The sequence below is a fragment of the Berkeleyomyces rouxiae genome (assembly GCF_048999995.1).
Source record: "Berkeleyomyces rouxiae strain 22BRR77 chromosome Unknown BrBRR77_ptg000005l, whole genome shotgun sequence".
NCBI classification, from domain to species: domain Eukaryota; kingdom Fungi; phylum Ascomycota; class Sordariomycetes; order Microascales; family Ceratocystidaceae; genus Berkeleyomyces; species Berkeleyomyces rouxiae.
In genome coordinates this window covers 1,140,444-1,156,475 of record NW_027396495.1, presented here as the reverse complement: position 1 = coordinate 1,156,475, position 16,032 = coordinate 1,140,444, and the positions used below count along the sequence as shown (strand labels likewise).

Here is a 16,032-nt window from a genome sequence, read left to right as displayed (position 1 = left end):
CACGCCCTGCCTCTCCCTGTTTGTCCATCATCAGCAGCTTGGGTCTCACTCGCAGACGCCCACATCTAGACCTCCGAATAGAAGTCTGCGAATTTGCTGCCATCTAAGTGTCGACGAAGTAATCTCCGCTAGGCAGTGACATCGATGACGGTGACACACAAGAGACTTGGCCTCTACCCGAGCCCAATAGAGCAACGGGCAAATCCCCTAGGAATAGGAGTTGTGGACACTGGCAGGAAAAAAAAAACACAAAGGATTGCTAAACCGCACAGAAAGGGGTCCGGAATTATATCACAAATAGTGACCAAAAAGTGACACCACGTACGGCTGTTCCGTGTCTCGTGTGCTTTTATGTCTTCTTTTGTATACGAGCTTCTGGCCGGCTCTTATCGCGCTGGCCGGTATTGCAAGGCCACTAAAGCCAGCCAGAATTTCGGCCAGTGGAACAGCTGGCAGCAGCGTCTTGGCTGGCACGCTCATATAAACAAGCCCACGTGTGCAGATCTCTGCACGGCTTTGCTTCTCTCGGGCCCTGTCCGTCGCTGCTGGTATAGGCAGGTCGTGTATTTTAGTCTTGGTCGTTTTTGGCTTCACGGTGACACAGGCGTAGTCTGTGTCGTTGACCGATGGTGACACAGTCCCAACAGCCATGGAAAACTAGTGTCAATTAACCGGTCTGCCCAGATGGACCGCGGTTTGGGGTTCTTGTGTGTTTATAGCGGCCAGTCGCTTCATTTCTAGGCCCGAGAGTTTCATGAAAAAACAAGAGAGGGGAAGGGGGGAACGGCTATGCGCTGTAACGTTCTACTGTAACACCGGTTCTTTAGCGTGTGGGCCCCTACGATGGTCCTGTGGTGCGGTGCTAGATCCACTGTAGATTTGGCGAGTTTAGCGTCTGCCACCAGTAAAAAAACAGACGCTTAGCGCATTCCCGCCCCCGCCCTCGCCCCTTCCCAGGCGACGGCTTCCGGAAATTTCAATGTCATGTTGTCCTTCATTCCAAGACGAAACGAATAAGTCTGTCATTTGGACGGGCGCCATGGCCAGAAGCAGGCAAGAGCATGACCAAGGCTTCACCGCCAGTCCCTTTTGCTCACCAAGTGGGTGGTCTTTTGCTCTTGTTTAGGCTGGCTGTGCCCAGGCAAAGCTAGCTGCCGGGCATTTACAAGTGTTGCCCGCCGTTATCCATAGTTCCTTGGCCTGTGCCTCCACTTCCATCTGTCTTCAAGGCAAATCAGAGACGGGGCTTTTTTTTGTGCTGTACTGGCTAGGGGGCGGTTCGGTCATTGGGCTTGGATATCGCGGTGAGAGTCAAGTGAAGGTCCTGGGATAGTCCTTGTTTTTTATTTTGAGAATAGGGAGAGGCGGAGAAAAAAATGTGAGAGACTTTGGCTTTATTTTCCTGCTATTTTTCGAGGCTCTTTTGGGATGGCCTCGCTGTCGGGATGGGTGTGAGACAACAGGAGGAGAGAGTGAGTCGTCGTGCAGATGCACGCGGTGTTGCCGGCTTCTGAGCCAAAAAAGCGAAATTTTCCCAGTTTCGGTGGGGGGGGGGGGAGAGAGCTCCCTTTTCATCCAGATTCTGCAAAAGCTATTTGCTGTGGCATGTCGATCGAAGACAGCGACCGCTTGGCGGCTGTTCAGAGAACGCATGCATGTACGTACTTTGATGGGAAGTAAAGTGCACATGGAGGGACGTGGACGTCAAAGTGTGTCGTGTGATACGTGGTACGTACCGCGGCGGTAGGGCACGTGGTAGTACAATGGAATGGAACTGGATACGGGTCACGTGAGCAAGCGTCAACCCGCTCTTTGTATCTTTTTCCTTCTCTTGTCTCTTTTTTTCTTTTTTTGTTATTCCATTTTGTTGGCGCTGTCACACGGAAAACTCATGCCGGACCGGCCAACGTAACACGAAGGGCCTCTCCCCGAGCTGCTCCTTGTCAACGGCAGATGCCTTGGTTGGCCGATGTTTTCCGGGCTTTGAAGAAACGGGCCGCCGTGTAACGCTTCATCTGGATGGATACAAGTACCCATGTCCCCACCAACACCACTCTGCTTTTGGGCTGCCGATGCTTGCGCGTGGCAAAGAAAAGGGCCAAAATGACACAACACTCCGTGGATCGATATGCACGGCATAGTAGGCAGCGAAGAGCTGTGGCGTTTCGTGGATCCTGCATCTACATACACATGTACACACATACATAGTTACATATCTCGTACTTGTCACTAGGTACATTTACTCGGATGCCTGTACATATGTATGTACATCCATCATGTATGCACTAGTTATTAGTTGACTGACTAACTAGTTACTTGTAACTTGTACATGCATACATGCGCCTGTTCTACTGCCGAGACTTGCCTCCACTCCTTGCAGGGCTGGCGGCAGTCAGACTGTAGGCATGGAGACCTGGAGTCCCGGAGACCCAAAGTGGCATCTCGACCTCATCGGCGCTACAGCAAGAAGAAGAAAGCGGGCTGTAGGACGTCTGTCTGTCTGTGCTTCATGAAAAGAAGGAAAGGAGAAAACAAAAAAGGCAACAGCAGCGTGCATGTGAACAGGCCCTCCCACTTTGGCCTCGTATCACTCTATACAGCCATGTATACCTATCTAGACGTATACATACACCCTTTTTTTTTCTTTCTTTTTTTGCTCGCCTTTTCACTAGACGCTCTCAAATCGAAAGTGACGCTCATCGGGTCTTGTCCACATGTAAGAAATAAACGGAAGAAGAAGAACAAAAACCAAAAAAACGCCCGCGGCGAGTATAGCCAAAGGTCCCTACACAAGACACGCAAAAAAAAGAAAAAAAAAAACGACTCATAACCGACCAGCCTGGTCGAGCCTAACCGAAAGAGCACCGCCCACTGCCAGTAGAACAGTGCCAGTCAGAGTCTGCTGACTGCTCAAATCAAGAGCTGGGCCTTTGCGTCTGCGTCTGCTCCCCTATGGCTTCCTTTTTTTTTTATCGTCCTTTTTCTCTTTTCAACTGTTGTCCCATTGGCCTCACTTCGCTTCGTGCATGCTGTCTCATCCCTCAAACTTCTCCTTTTTTTTTTTGGCGCTGCCTTGTTGTTGAAGATGTGTATGCCATGTCTAGTCCAGCCATTAATCCATCCGCGTGGAGGAGGCTACATATCAAAGCCCGCACTCCCTCTATCACGCACTTGTAGTTATCTCTACCTGGATGGGCCACATACACAGACTGAATGGCCCAGCACAGCACCAGTAGACCAATTTCTTTTTTTCTTTTCACTTCCGAGGAAATATGACGGGACCAGCCTAGTGCGAGAACAGCCAGCGGGGCTTGTAAAAATGGCATAGTTGCAAGAAATAAAATAAAAAAAAAGAAACATGTAAAATCAAGGTGGTTGGATACTGGTTCCAACTTCAGCGTGGTACAAATGACCAGCAAGACAGCCGAAAAACCCTGATGTTTTCAGCCTTAACTATGCCAAATATCTCAGGCTCTCGGGACCTAACAGACAAACACGCCATGCGCCACCACGCCGTTGAGAATCATGCTCATACAACTATATGCACAGATATCTACGTACGCAATCACGACGCCAAGCTCTCGCTCTCTGTCTTTTGTCATGCTTGGGCCATACAGAATATGTAATCATTTGGCCTGTCTGTAAAGACTGCCTACGACCTAAGTGTGTAGCTATGACTAAGCCAAATATGACCACGACTGTGTCATTTTATCTCCCCCCAGTCGCCAGTGCTTTTCATCAACAGAAAAGCAAACATCATCAGGCACAATCGCCATACAGAGCTAGAATTAGCAACTTCCCGTCTCTCGACTCTGTCTCTCACCCTCCTTCTCTTTCTTGATACTTTCTTGTTCTTCCCGAACCAAAAGAAAAAACAGCTCAAGTGTCAACACGCTCTGCAAAGGAAGAAACCCCATAAAACTATAAAAACGCAAAGTCCCAACCCCGGCTCTTGACCCCTCCCCCCCTCCCCATTGCCCTTGAAGAAACTCGGGACTTGAGTTACCTTGAGCGTCAGGGTCACGACGGGCTAAAAAGAGAGGGGGGCTCCAGAACCCAAAAAAAAATCCCCAAAATGCCAAAGCTTTTCAGTTAACAAATGATCACCGTGTCATTTCTTTAAAAGAAGTTGACGCCAAATTGTGGGCAAACAATGAAAAAAAAGACAAAAGAAGCAAAGCTTTGTAGGAGAATGAACCCGCGAGGGAGATAGCACATCAATGAAAATGAAATTAAAGAGGACAGAAAAAAAGCGAAATGGAAACAAAAACGCGGTTGTTCGGTGTATAGATCGCATCCCCCAATTCTCCCTCTCCAGCCGTATTTTCCATCTCAAAGTCCTCAAGAAATGTTCATTCCGGACTGGCTCATCATCGTCGGGTAGCAGCCGTCTGACTTTGATCTACCCTCGAACTGGCCATAGCGTCTATTCACAACTAGAGCGCCAGCATTGTACAAACTGGGTAGTCCAGAACCTTCGCTTCTGGGGCCCAAGGGGTCATAAGCTCCAACCATGCCTGAGCCCATTGTAGTTTCCCCGTCGTTGCGCTGTTGATGGCTGAACATGTCCACGCTGGGTTTGTTCTCGTGTGAGGATTCGTAGATTGTTGACGGATAGTATTCATAGCCGCGTGTAGTTTCAATGGCTTTGCTGTCTTCGGAGGAAACCAATGGTTCGACAGGTATCGTGTGTTGATGGTGTGGTTGGTGATGTCTGGTCGAGCTATAGGGCATTCCGCCTCGCGTGTCGAAACCGCCGCCATAAGGGTTACTCATCACGGGGCCAAATCCGGAATCCATCATTCCTCCACCATGGTAGCCAGTCACTCCACCAGTGCCACTTCCCGGGCCACTACTGGTGCTTCCTCGTCGTTCTGATTGGTAATGACCCGGTGAGCGTCCGCGCACAATCATTTTGGCTGACTTCCGGTGTCCGACCTTGATGTACTTCTCGCCAGCCTGTCCACCGACATTTGCCCATAGCTCAATCATCAAGTGGTAATATTGCTGTGCGGCTCGTCGCTTGCCATTGTTGGCAGTCGCCTGCTTGAATTGAATGCGCTCAAAGGTATGCTCGGCTTGTAACCCTGCGCTAGGTGCTTGGGGGTTGTTGAATCCCTCGTTGTATCCACGAGATTCATGGTTACCGTAGAGGCCAAGAGGGTGGTGGTTGGAAGGTGGGCGAGGAGAAAGCACAACTTTGGTCGGTTTCATGACAGGTCCCTTGTCACGCTTAGGAGTATGCTGAACAAGCTCAATGGCATGACCATCGTTCTCGGCGACAACTGCAGAAATGCACATGGCGAATCCATAGACTCTCAATGGTTGGGATGTGTTGCTTTCGGTGAACTGGATGGTACTGCTGGGATAGTACGGGGTGAGGCCATATGAGCAGACGCAGGAGAAGTAATTTCGGCGATAGCACGTCCATTCGCCCTCGGGAGACAAGAAAAAGCCCTTGTCTATGTTGCCGTTTATATCAACGTCGATAGCGGTATCGGGGTTGTCCGTGTATTGGAGGGTTCCGTTATTGACGAAGGGTCCCAGTGGGGGATATTGTGTTTGGTTTTTCCCAGCATTGAAATGTGCGCCTTCCATGTTGACGGTAGGAGAGGTGTAGTTGTTAACGGGACTGGGAATAGGAGGGGAAATTGGATGGCGGCGAGCCGTGGCGTTGGAAAACGAAGGCGATCGGGTCGAGTGTTCAGAGGTTCTGCGGTGGGATGGGGTTGCTGTAAAGTACTGCTCTCTAGTGCTGATCTGGGGGCCCAAGTGTGGGAGGGTGGTTGTGCGATGAGTATGGCTTGTTACGCCTGAAGAAGAAGTACTGCAAATGCCGATGTGAGTCTCTAAGCCATAGAAAAAAAGAAAAAAAGAAGCCAACTAAGGAATGAATGACGTGGAATGATCGAAGGAAGTAGAGATTGGTCCTAAATATTCTCCTGTCGTTGAAAAGGGTAGAGCAAAGCCAGTGTGGTTATGGCGAGACAGAACTACCCGCATCTAAATCACGATGATTGGGCGAATGGTAGTTTGACTCGGTTACTAGGTTGGGTTGCTTGCTTGATGACGGGGGTTTGGACTGAGCAGTGGGGAGTAAAAAAGAGTGCAGCTGCGGTGGACAAGAAGAAGGAATAACTGGGTAGACGTGTGGAGGAACTTGAGGGCTCAAAAGATGGGTATGCATCGACCATATGTATACTTGGTATATGCACACAGCAAGTAGACGTGTAGAATGGGTGGATAACAAAGGTGACGAAGGATGAGCGAAGTTATCAAGGATGAGCGAAGAAGAGGTCAGGACAACCCAAAAATCCAGGCAGCATGTGAAGGGTTGAAGGAGCTCGCAACACTAGTCGCCATCAGGAGGGGAATCGTGAAGGAAAGTATACATAGGATGACAGGACTGAATTGAGGAAGAAAATGGGACAAAAAAACGAAACGAAACATGGAGAGGAGGAGAGGTCTGTGAATTTGGGTAAAACAAGGAACTTTTTTTGGGATTTGTGTTCAGAACAGGGAATGTGTCGGCTGGTATTTTTTGGCGTTGACGACGGGCCGTCATATGTATGTATATATAATGTGGGTGTGATGTATGGTGGAGATAGGAAATGATGAGATAAGTGACGTAGCTTCGTAGCTTTTTATGTGAAAGGGAACAATGGCTGTCGCAATTTTGAAATATTGCATAGAAAAAGCTTACCTGGAGCTCACCCGAGAACGATGACCTAGACTAGGGAATATATGAGAAGAAGGGTAGAATGAAGTACCCTCGGTAGTGTATTGCGATGAAGAACTGAGAACTGGCTGCGAGTATAATTCGTTCTGACCAACAGCTTCAATGCTCAGAGAAGACGTGTCTTGGGTATATCTATGTAGAGAGAATAAATGCAATAGTCAGTACTTGATTCGGATTACGTCGGAGCACAAATCGGACAACGAAAAGGTTAGATAGTAAATGATTGTCTTTGTGCAGGGTCGCCACACCGCACTGCTTGGTGCACGATCCAGAATAGTCTGCTCCGCAGTGCGCTGTGATCTTGTGCAGCTCTAGCCCGAAAGGCTGGTAGTGTGCGCAAGAATCATATCGCACAGACAGTAAGGACAGCAAAGTCACAGGATTGCTTGTTGTGCGGGTATACACAGCAAGGTATGACAGCTAAGTCAAGTGCGACCTCATAAATAGGAGCGACGCGGGATTGGGATGACGAACACAAGGTGGTGTTTAGTAGACACGAGCCAAGGCACCTAGTTGGGAAAGGCCTGGGTACACAAGACCGCCTCTCCAGGGCCGAAAGATGAGGCGTGGAAAGTAGGACAAGGCAATGGTGTTGACAGGATATGGAAGTGAGATTGGGCTATGAATGGGTGGCGAAGTAGATAAATAAAAAAAAATGACAAGGTTGATAAAGAAGGGAAGTGAATAGGGCAATGGCCATGGAACTTCAGGGTCAAACAAATAAGAGTTCAAGAAGAACCGAACCAGTGTGACGATCGGGAACAAGGCCACCAATAACGCCCATCTGCAGAATGACTGACCAGCAAATAGTTGAGCAGACAGACCGCAAGTACTGCGAAAAAAAAAAAGCGGCCTGGTAACAGAGCTAAAAGCTAGAGCTAAAAGCAGTGCCACTGGAGGGATGATAGCCGATAGGCTTAGGCTTAGCTTGAGTTTTCTCAACAAGGTCCCACGACACGAAAATAAACTTTGTGCGTGAATCACGATGCGTTGGCCCAAATGAGAAACTCTGGCGCTAGCCAGCAGCTGCAGATTAAAAGGGGAATGACTAGAGGCAGATGGATAATCATGTTCCAGAAAAGACTAATCAGGGCAGGACATGGGAAGCTTGGAGTTGGGAGGAAAGAAAAAAAGAGGGACAGACCAGACCATAGCTGCTAGGGTGGGGGAACAGGGCTGTGAGAACCCAGCGGATCAGATCAGGTCAAGACTTTGAGGAAAGCTCGACCACTGATAGCTGAGTCAAGCCCGCAGCTGGAGGTGACCGTCTCTTTGATTCAGTTTTTGGAGAGTAACACAAAAGCTGAATCGCTCTTCTGCGAATGCAGCCTCTTCATAGACCGACAAGTAGTGTGTTTTCAACGGGTCGGAAAACGGTAGCATATGAGCTGATTGACTGGGCAGGCTCAACTGTAACAACAACTAGTATGTAACAGCTAAGCTTGGGTACAGGGGTGAGAAGAGGGGCAAGGTGGGAGAGTGATGGAGATGTGTGTAAAACGCAAAGTGAAGAGGGGGGTGCAATGAGTACACGACCGACCATTTGAAAAACAGGAATATGGATGGAAGTCAACTTGCATGCATTGTGCGGCCGAGTAAACGGAGATGAGTTTTGATTTTGCTGCACCTCAAGGGTCATATAACTCAAGAGAAGCCTAGCAGAGCTTTCTGATTGTGTCGTCTGTGGAAACTCATTGTTCTTAATGAAAGTAGAGAATCGACAGACTTGAAAATAAGAGGCTTTTTTTTTTTTTGCAATGTGCCTGCCAGACAATGACTTCTTGTACGAGGCTCTATCATCAGCCTGCAAAGACTTTGTGTGGTACAGGGGAAGGGAGAGTTCGTGTCATGTAGCTAACTATGAATTTTGGCCAAGTTCAAGACAAGGGGCAGGGGTTTGCGTTTTTGTTTTCACAAGAGGCATGACTACTTGAACTTGGGCGGAGTCTCTAAATCTGTAGTGACGACCAAGGCTAAGTGAGCCATCTTGAGAAAGCATATCGGTTCTGTGTAGCTGAAGGAAGGGAAAAGGGAAGTTGGGCCATAGTTACCGCATATCGTTGCTGGGAGTCGCTTGGATGCCCAGATATTCCATCGATGAACAAGGAGGTGGAAAGCTTGATTCAAAAAAAATCTATTAATCCATGTTAGTGGCCAGCAATGTAGTTTTTTTTTCTGGGATGATGATGATGGCATGGATTCTTGAGAAGAGGGCAATGGAGTTTTTCAGGCTCGCAATGATCTGTATTTGAAAGAGCCGCCGAGGAATAGCAGAAACATGGAGTCTTCTAGACCAACACCAAATCCATCCATATATGTTGAGCTCTCAATATTGTCGGTTGAGCGGGTGATGTTCATGTGGAGTTGCATAGCTGTCGGGTGGTGTGCGGGTGATGAATTAATGCATGTGATGATAGGTATCACAACAGGGTAATCGTGGTAGCTCTAAATCAAGCCCGACCTAGCTTAGAGTGAAACACAACCTAGTAGTTGACTTGCACAAGGTTTTATCTCTGTGAGGACCTAAACTTTTGGATGATTCTCAAAATGCGTACTGGCCTAGAAATTGGACATCGAGACCTGTAGGCAGAAAATGATGGGGAGAAATCAAAGCGACTCGAAACAGTGGAAAGATGCGAACGTTGAAGGTTCATTTGAGCACTAGCTCCTTATTTTAACATGTAATGAATTGTTTCCATAGGTCCTTCGAAAGGTCGATGGCCAAGGGCAACCAAGTCCATTAATGCCAGGCAGCATCGAAATCTTGGCATAAACAAGTCAAGAATCCCGGTTGCTGGTACTATCAGTCCATGCTTCTCCGCTTTGATCATGCTCACAACCAGTGGAAAGATGTGCTTTGTTTGATGATGTTCAAAGCTTGGGTCATGCTTGTGATGTATCCACGATTTTTCTTGGGGATAGTGGGCACTGGTCGAGATGCGAAGGACAGGAATATATGGAGTCTAAGGAGGGGTATTTCTGGGCTTTTCCTAACGACAAGAAAGAGCAAATAGCTACGCAAGAATACGAAGCAAGTATGGTGGTATACCTTACCGAGAGATTACTGGGACGTCGGCTGTGAGGCTGGACTCTGGCTGACTCGATGTAGAGGTGGTGTAAGGTCTAGTGTTTGCGTAAAGCGTTCAGAATGTTTGTAGCAGGAAGCAGTGTTGGTGAAGGCAGAGGCAGAGAGAAGACGTCGGAAGTGCCGTAAAAAAGAAGCAAGAAGGTACAAACGTGAGCGCGGATGAGAATGCTATCTAGCGCACTCAAGTGGAGTTCAGGCAGATTGAAATTTAAATTGTTCGCTCAAAGAAGAGCCTGGGAAAGCAGATTTCAACCGCAGAGTCGTAGGCAGAGGTAACACAGCTATGGTGAAGTGAGATTGCAACTATCCTAGAACAGTTAAGGCTTGTTAGACATGATTTGGACATAAATCATGGCCGATATGAATGGCCGTAGACCTGCTACCTAAACAATGTACCGTGGCTGGATATGAAAAGGGTGAAACAAGTCCAGCGTCGTCCTTTGGCGTTTTGCGCTGAGGGGGTCGGCCTCAAGAACACGGGTAAGAGTGATCGAAATGAGATGCAGGTAGATGAAGATAGCGACGTCGGGGTGCAGTTGCGTGGGCTCACAGCTAACCAGCCGGTGGTTTGTAGTTATAAGGCTGTGTGCGTGATATGAAAGCGATGTCTGGGTACTACTAACCTTGGTAAAATGACTTGGAAACAAAGACTGCAACGGAGCAAACAGTCAACTTTGTAATTCTTTCTTGCAAACAATGCAAAGAGGGTTGGCCCGGGGACAATGGCAATGTCGGGAACTGTTAGCGATTAGTTGCACGATTGCCGGGGATGGGCTATCGAGAATGGAATGAATTCGGATTTGCAACAAGAAGAAAAAAAAACAGAGGAGAAAAGTTTTCGAGGCCGACAAAGTGCGGATGAGATTCTTTTTGATGGGCGCGTAGCAAAAGGCAGCAGCGTTTGTCTTTCCCCAAGACAAGGAAGTTGCAAACTGGCGCACCTTCCTAAAGTAGGCGCGGGTGTGGATGTGCAGATGAGCCAATCAAGACGGCGATATACTCGCGGCTGGAGAGGCAAATCCAAGAGACTCAGTGAGAAGCTGTGATCAGGAAGAATATCTGATATGAGATGAGGCACGGAAGTGCGGACGATGGTGTGTGTGGTGGTGGGAGGATAGTTGAGGGCGGGTGGTGGAGGACAGGGAAGAAAACAAGAGGCAGATGTAGTCAATCTTGAGACCGGATACTGCTTAAATATCTGAAGTTAGAGAACCAAGAGGCCATGACCTAAATGCTTGCACCAAGCGAAACTCAAGTGTCGTGAGGATTATATCATAGGAAAAAAGAACTGCAATGCTTGTGCGTTGGTCTTGCCGATGTGGCGTGTGGTTGAGCTACACAGAACAAAAGGTAAACAACTCTAGAGACGGTGATAGTGCAGGTGTGTGTATGGCAAGCCAGAGACAACAAAGATACGGCAAGGAATAATATAGCGCAGCAGCAACATGCAAGTTCTGATGACGAGAGAACCCGTCATTGGGTGACAGTTGAATCGGATCACAGAATCACAGACTCAGCTGGGATGAGGGGCCAAGTGCACTTACAGGCGTGATAACGAGACACAAGCTGGGCTGGATATTGAGTTTGAAGGCAGTATGCCCGAAAGAGTAGAGAGAGAGGAAGACGTTGAGAAAGAAGGAAGAGAGAGGAGTTTCAACGATGCCGCCAAGTTGAGAAACTGGGGTCATTATATATACCTCGACATTGTTACCTGTTGACACGTTATATACAATGGAATTGGACATGGAACATTCGATCATCACCCGTAGTCTTGCCCATGCATACGGAACATATGCAGAGCTCTAATCAAGACCCCCAGGCCACTCACCGGGCTGGCTACTTGGGACCATCTGTTGAGGCGAGGCGTAAGATGCAAAGCTACAAACGAGGAGGCCGGTTAGGTGTAAGTGAAGCGAATAAAATCAGACATAAAAGCGGCGATTAAACAGTCACGGCCTGCTAGCCAGACCGCTTTTAGCCTACATAATCTTCTCTTTTTTTTTTTTGGTAGGGTCTCCGCCTGGTGTTTGTCTTCTCTGCTGCTTGCTGCACATCAGACATCTCAAACATCCGCAGCTCAGCTTGAAGCCAGCTCTCCCATGGCCTGCTGTCCGTACTTTCTGCTAGCTTACTGTATGTACTGTCATGGGTGCTTGAAAAGGGCCAGTTCTAGCCTCCTTGGTACACCAAAGTCTATTGCAATATACCAGGCCGCCAGAGTGTAGGAGATTGGTACCGTTATTCTAGGTGGCATTGGGCCAAGGGCATAGTTGACGTTCTCAAAGCTCCAACTAGAAGGTAAACTTAAGTAAGTCAAAGGCCTTTATAAGCCATATATGCCAACAGAAATAACTGACAATCGACAAAGCAGCAGTGACAATAGTGCTAATAGCTACTGCGTAGGACAGGGCGTGTGGATATCCAATCTATCTACAGAGCAGAATGCACCTGCACATGGTGCCGGGGAATCAGAGATGGCACAGCAGTTATTAAAGTTCATTTGGTTAGCCATGCTCCGGTGTCCTGCGGAAATCTTCCAGGTGCGAAGAAAGCGTGCTTTCTGTCCAGCATCAAGACACCCTGTAAAGCCTGCTGCTATCCGGTCTTTTAACCGTGCATATCCCCTTCGCGGCTCATTTTGAATACTTCCCCGGATACTAGGTGCATAGATATCGCTCTGTCGACTCCTCACTGCCCTGTTCACTGCCATATGGAAAGACGGCCCCCTTGCGTTGCCTGCAACTGACGTTCACCTACTATAAGCAGTAGGGCTGATGACTGGCATCGCACATCCAAGTGAAGTGTAAGCCAAGTCAGGAGCTAAAGCACAAGAAGGTCCATTATTAGCCAGCATTCGTTTTCTGTGTAGCCTGAAACGCCCTGGCATCTATCTTATAGGTAAATCCAGTGCTTGTAGCCCCTACAAGTCAAGATGCTTTCAGTTATGCAGATATCCGGCCAGAGTTCTGCTTGTACTGTCCTACTTATTCTGTGGCCCTGTGAGAACTTCGAATCCCTGGCACACCCCACTCAAAAGGTCAATCTCACTCTACGCCATGGTCTGAAAGCGCAAAGAAGCGGGAATACGTGGGGTTCCAACATGTTGCGAAAGATTTAGCCGGTGAGCTAGCGGGCTGAAAATTTCAGGAGTCCTGCAGATGCATCCAGCAGCACCGGGAAGAGCAGTGCAGTACATGCAGCAGAGCACTGGGATCAAGAGATAGGCAGCATATCGAGCCCATGGCACCCATGCCGTGGCTACGTGTATGCAGGCTTAGGCCTTTTCTTAGTAGCCGCCTGTCTAGAAAGGATGGTCCAAGTTCTGTTGCCCTCAAGTCATTGAGCAGTTTTCTGTCTGCAAGGGCGTGGGATTTTGGCTCGCCAGCTTCCCGCCGCCCATTTGTTAACTTACCCACACCCCGGGCTATTGATTGTTTTATTGGCTTGAGTAAATCTCATCGGCCACTAAACTGCAGTTTTTCCCAAATCGGCACTTGGCGGTATCTTAAAGATGAAGGCGTATAACAGTGACATTAACCCAGGCTGTCGGCTCACTACTTATCGGCCAAGAGTCGACGAGGTCTTGCTTCGCATGCCTTGGCCGAGATACGAAGTTGTTTGATAGACGTAAGCATACAACTAACAACAAAACTTGGGTGTTTGCTATTCTTCCGTCTGGTCCAGTCCGACTCAGTGGGCTGTCGAGAATCTATAGCACTACCATGTCAAGGATTGAATTTGGCAATGGTGTTTAGTTGGCGCTTTTCTACGAAGCAGTATTTTAGCATCTCGCATGCTAGTGCAATTGCATGTCTTGAATATAAGTGTTCTCGACTTTTCAGTTACTGCATCAGAATAGCGCTGCTTCAGTCTTCATTCTCCTGCCGTAAGTGTTGGTTTTGGCATCGATAACATGATGGATGTGTATGACGCGCCGCTAATAGACTGACGTATTAGCTATACACCTTTTGCCCCTGCTCTCGTCTCAAACTGGGATGTACAGACGCAGCATGTGCTCGCCTCTAGCACGCAAAGTCTCTGGGGTGTGAGAGTTGGTTGTGCTCTGGTATCCCCCTGTCTGTACGCCCGGCTGGCCACTCAGATCTATTGATGCCCGCCTTTCCGCTGGCTCCAGATGTTTTGTTTGTGTAGAGCCCGGAAACGTTTGACTGTTTACTCATAGCAGCAACCCTGACAAACTTGCCCCAGATCGGGAAAGATAACACGAAGGCCGAAACTAGGCGAGGCGAGGCGGTGAGTGGAGGAGAGAGGAGGGCAGCAGCACCATGTTGGCCTCGTTATCGTCGTTAATGCTATTATTGGTGTCTCGCCTCAAGCAGGAAGAGGAGATGTGGATGTAGTGCGCCGTGGTGATGATAAACAATCAGTAGAGCACTGTGAGCCAACTTCAAGGTCAGTGCAGACAAATAATCATGGCAAGCGGCGCATTTGCATCCCACTTCCACCACATAGAGAAAAGAATGCGGTTCTAGGTGATGAAGAAAGGGAGCCCCCAAAAGAGCAGAAGAGGTCGCACAGGGTACAAGCAAGGCCAGACAGAGAGTCATATGAGAAAACAGAAGTGTTATAAAGGAAGACAAAGGACTTCTTTGCTGCGCTGCCCAGGCTCGCTGTCTAAGACAACGACTGGAATACATTTGCAAAGACCCTGTCGTAGCGCCTTGGGCGCAGAACAAGCAGGGCAATGGCCATGTTCCAGGAAAGGGGATGAATGAGAGAACTCTTGCCCTGCTCTCCCCTGCCCATCCGTCCGCCGTAAGGACGTGGGACAGAGACAGGTACTGGTCGACACACATTCACGCCTGGGCTTGGGATTTGGTTGTGGTGTGGGGTCTCGTGGACCCTAGTGTTACTAATACGCGTCTCAAGACCCTAGTCAAGTGAATCCTTTGCCATGAGAAACAAAGACTCGAAACAAGCGAGCACATCCATGTTTTCACCGGGCTGTCCAAAACAATGACTTTGTATTTGCTTTTTTCCCGGAAGAAGTTCCGCTTCAGCATGGGCTCAATCAGGGAAAGCAAAGCCTGTCCGTAGCTAACAAGGACGCCAGTGACGCCCCCCAGATACGGCTTAGTCTTCTTCCTGTCGTCATAAGTCTCGGCAGTACCAACAACAAGTCGAGCAATAGTATAATGAGTGCCATCATGACGTGAATGTCATTGTTGACTAGATCATCTTGACAAGGTGCAGTACTGGTAGGCGCTGTTGTCGTCGCGTTCGTTCATACAACGTAACCATACAACGTTTCTCATGCTTTCCTAGGGTTGTGGACTGCCTACGGCTAGGGTTAGGTTTCAGAGGTAGCCTACTCAACAGGTAACTAGCTACCTTGCTAAAAGTAGTCCTGCTCCCCACACTAGACCTCATGTCTCTAACAGCAATAAAGCAAGTTGAGTCAATGGCTTTGTTTGCCTAATTTTCTTTTGTCGGACTGCTATTATTTGCACAACTATTCCGTCCAACCCGCCGGCAATGCTCGGGGTCGAGGATACAAAGAACATATACACAGCCGATGTTTAATCACCTGGCCCCTTTGTTTGCTGTGAGAGCATCGGGCCTGCTATTGTTGTTATCGGCTTCAAGTATCATAAAGAAACACAGGGTCTAGATCTCCCTACTAAGAGAGCGTTGAATGTGAAAGAAGGTACAGTGACCGATGCAAGACACATTTGCGAATGGATGGGAAAAGTAGAAACGAGGCGAACTAGCTTTCGCTTGCTACCTGTACGGGAAAAGCACGATGCTAAAAATAGTTCAATGGCCAAGGCCATCGGAAGGACTTGACTCTTTTTTTTCGGCAAAGATATGATCGATGGCAAGCACCTCCAGAGCAAGCTTGTCACGAGACGTGGAGTACTTTGAATGCTATTATAGCTGTTTAGAGCGGAGCCACGTAGCCGGCATAGAGGACTACGGGGAAGCGGCTAGACGAAGGGGACTGGGATAAAACTAAAGCAATGACATAGCCTCTGTTTGTCTTGTTTAATTTTCTTCTACAAGCACCTGCAACGGCTCTTTGCAACTATTCTTTGAGTTGCGTGATTGGGTATACCTTGTTTCTTTGAAAAAACAAGAACAGGCGATAAGGCAGTAAAAAGAAACACCACATGGCATGTTGACATGATGAGTAACTAGCCTACGGCAACAACGAGTAACCCATGTTGAGAAGAAACACCAGGAT

At 48.3% G+C, this 16,032-nt stretch overlaps 1 protein-coding gene across 1 annotated transcript; it reads right to left on the bottom strand.

Annotated features, from left to right (window-relative positions):
* Nucleotides 1–4,341: 4,341 nt before the first annotated feature.
* BROUX77_005446 (uncharacterized protein) lies at nucleotides 4,342–8,834 on the bottom strand (the record flags this gene model as incomplete). Its single annotated transcript, XM_073750320.1, has 3 exons — nucleotides 4,342–5,827; nucleotides 6,704–6,871; nucleotides 8,791–8,834. 3 exons carry the CDS (start codon nucleotides 8,832–8,834, stop codon nucleotides 4,342–4,344), a joined length of 1,698 nt encoding a protein of 565 aa, XP_073604332.1.
* Nucleotides 8,835–16,032: the final 7,198 nt, after the last annotated feature.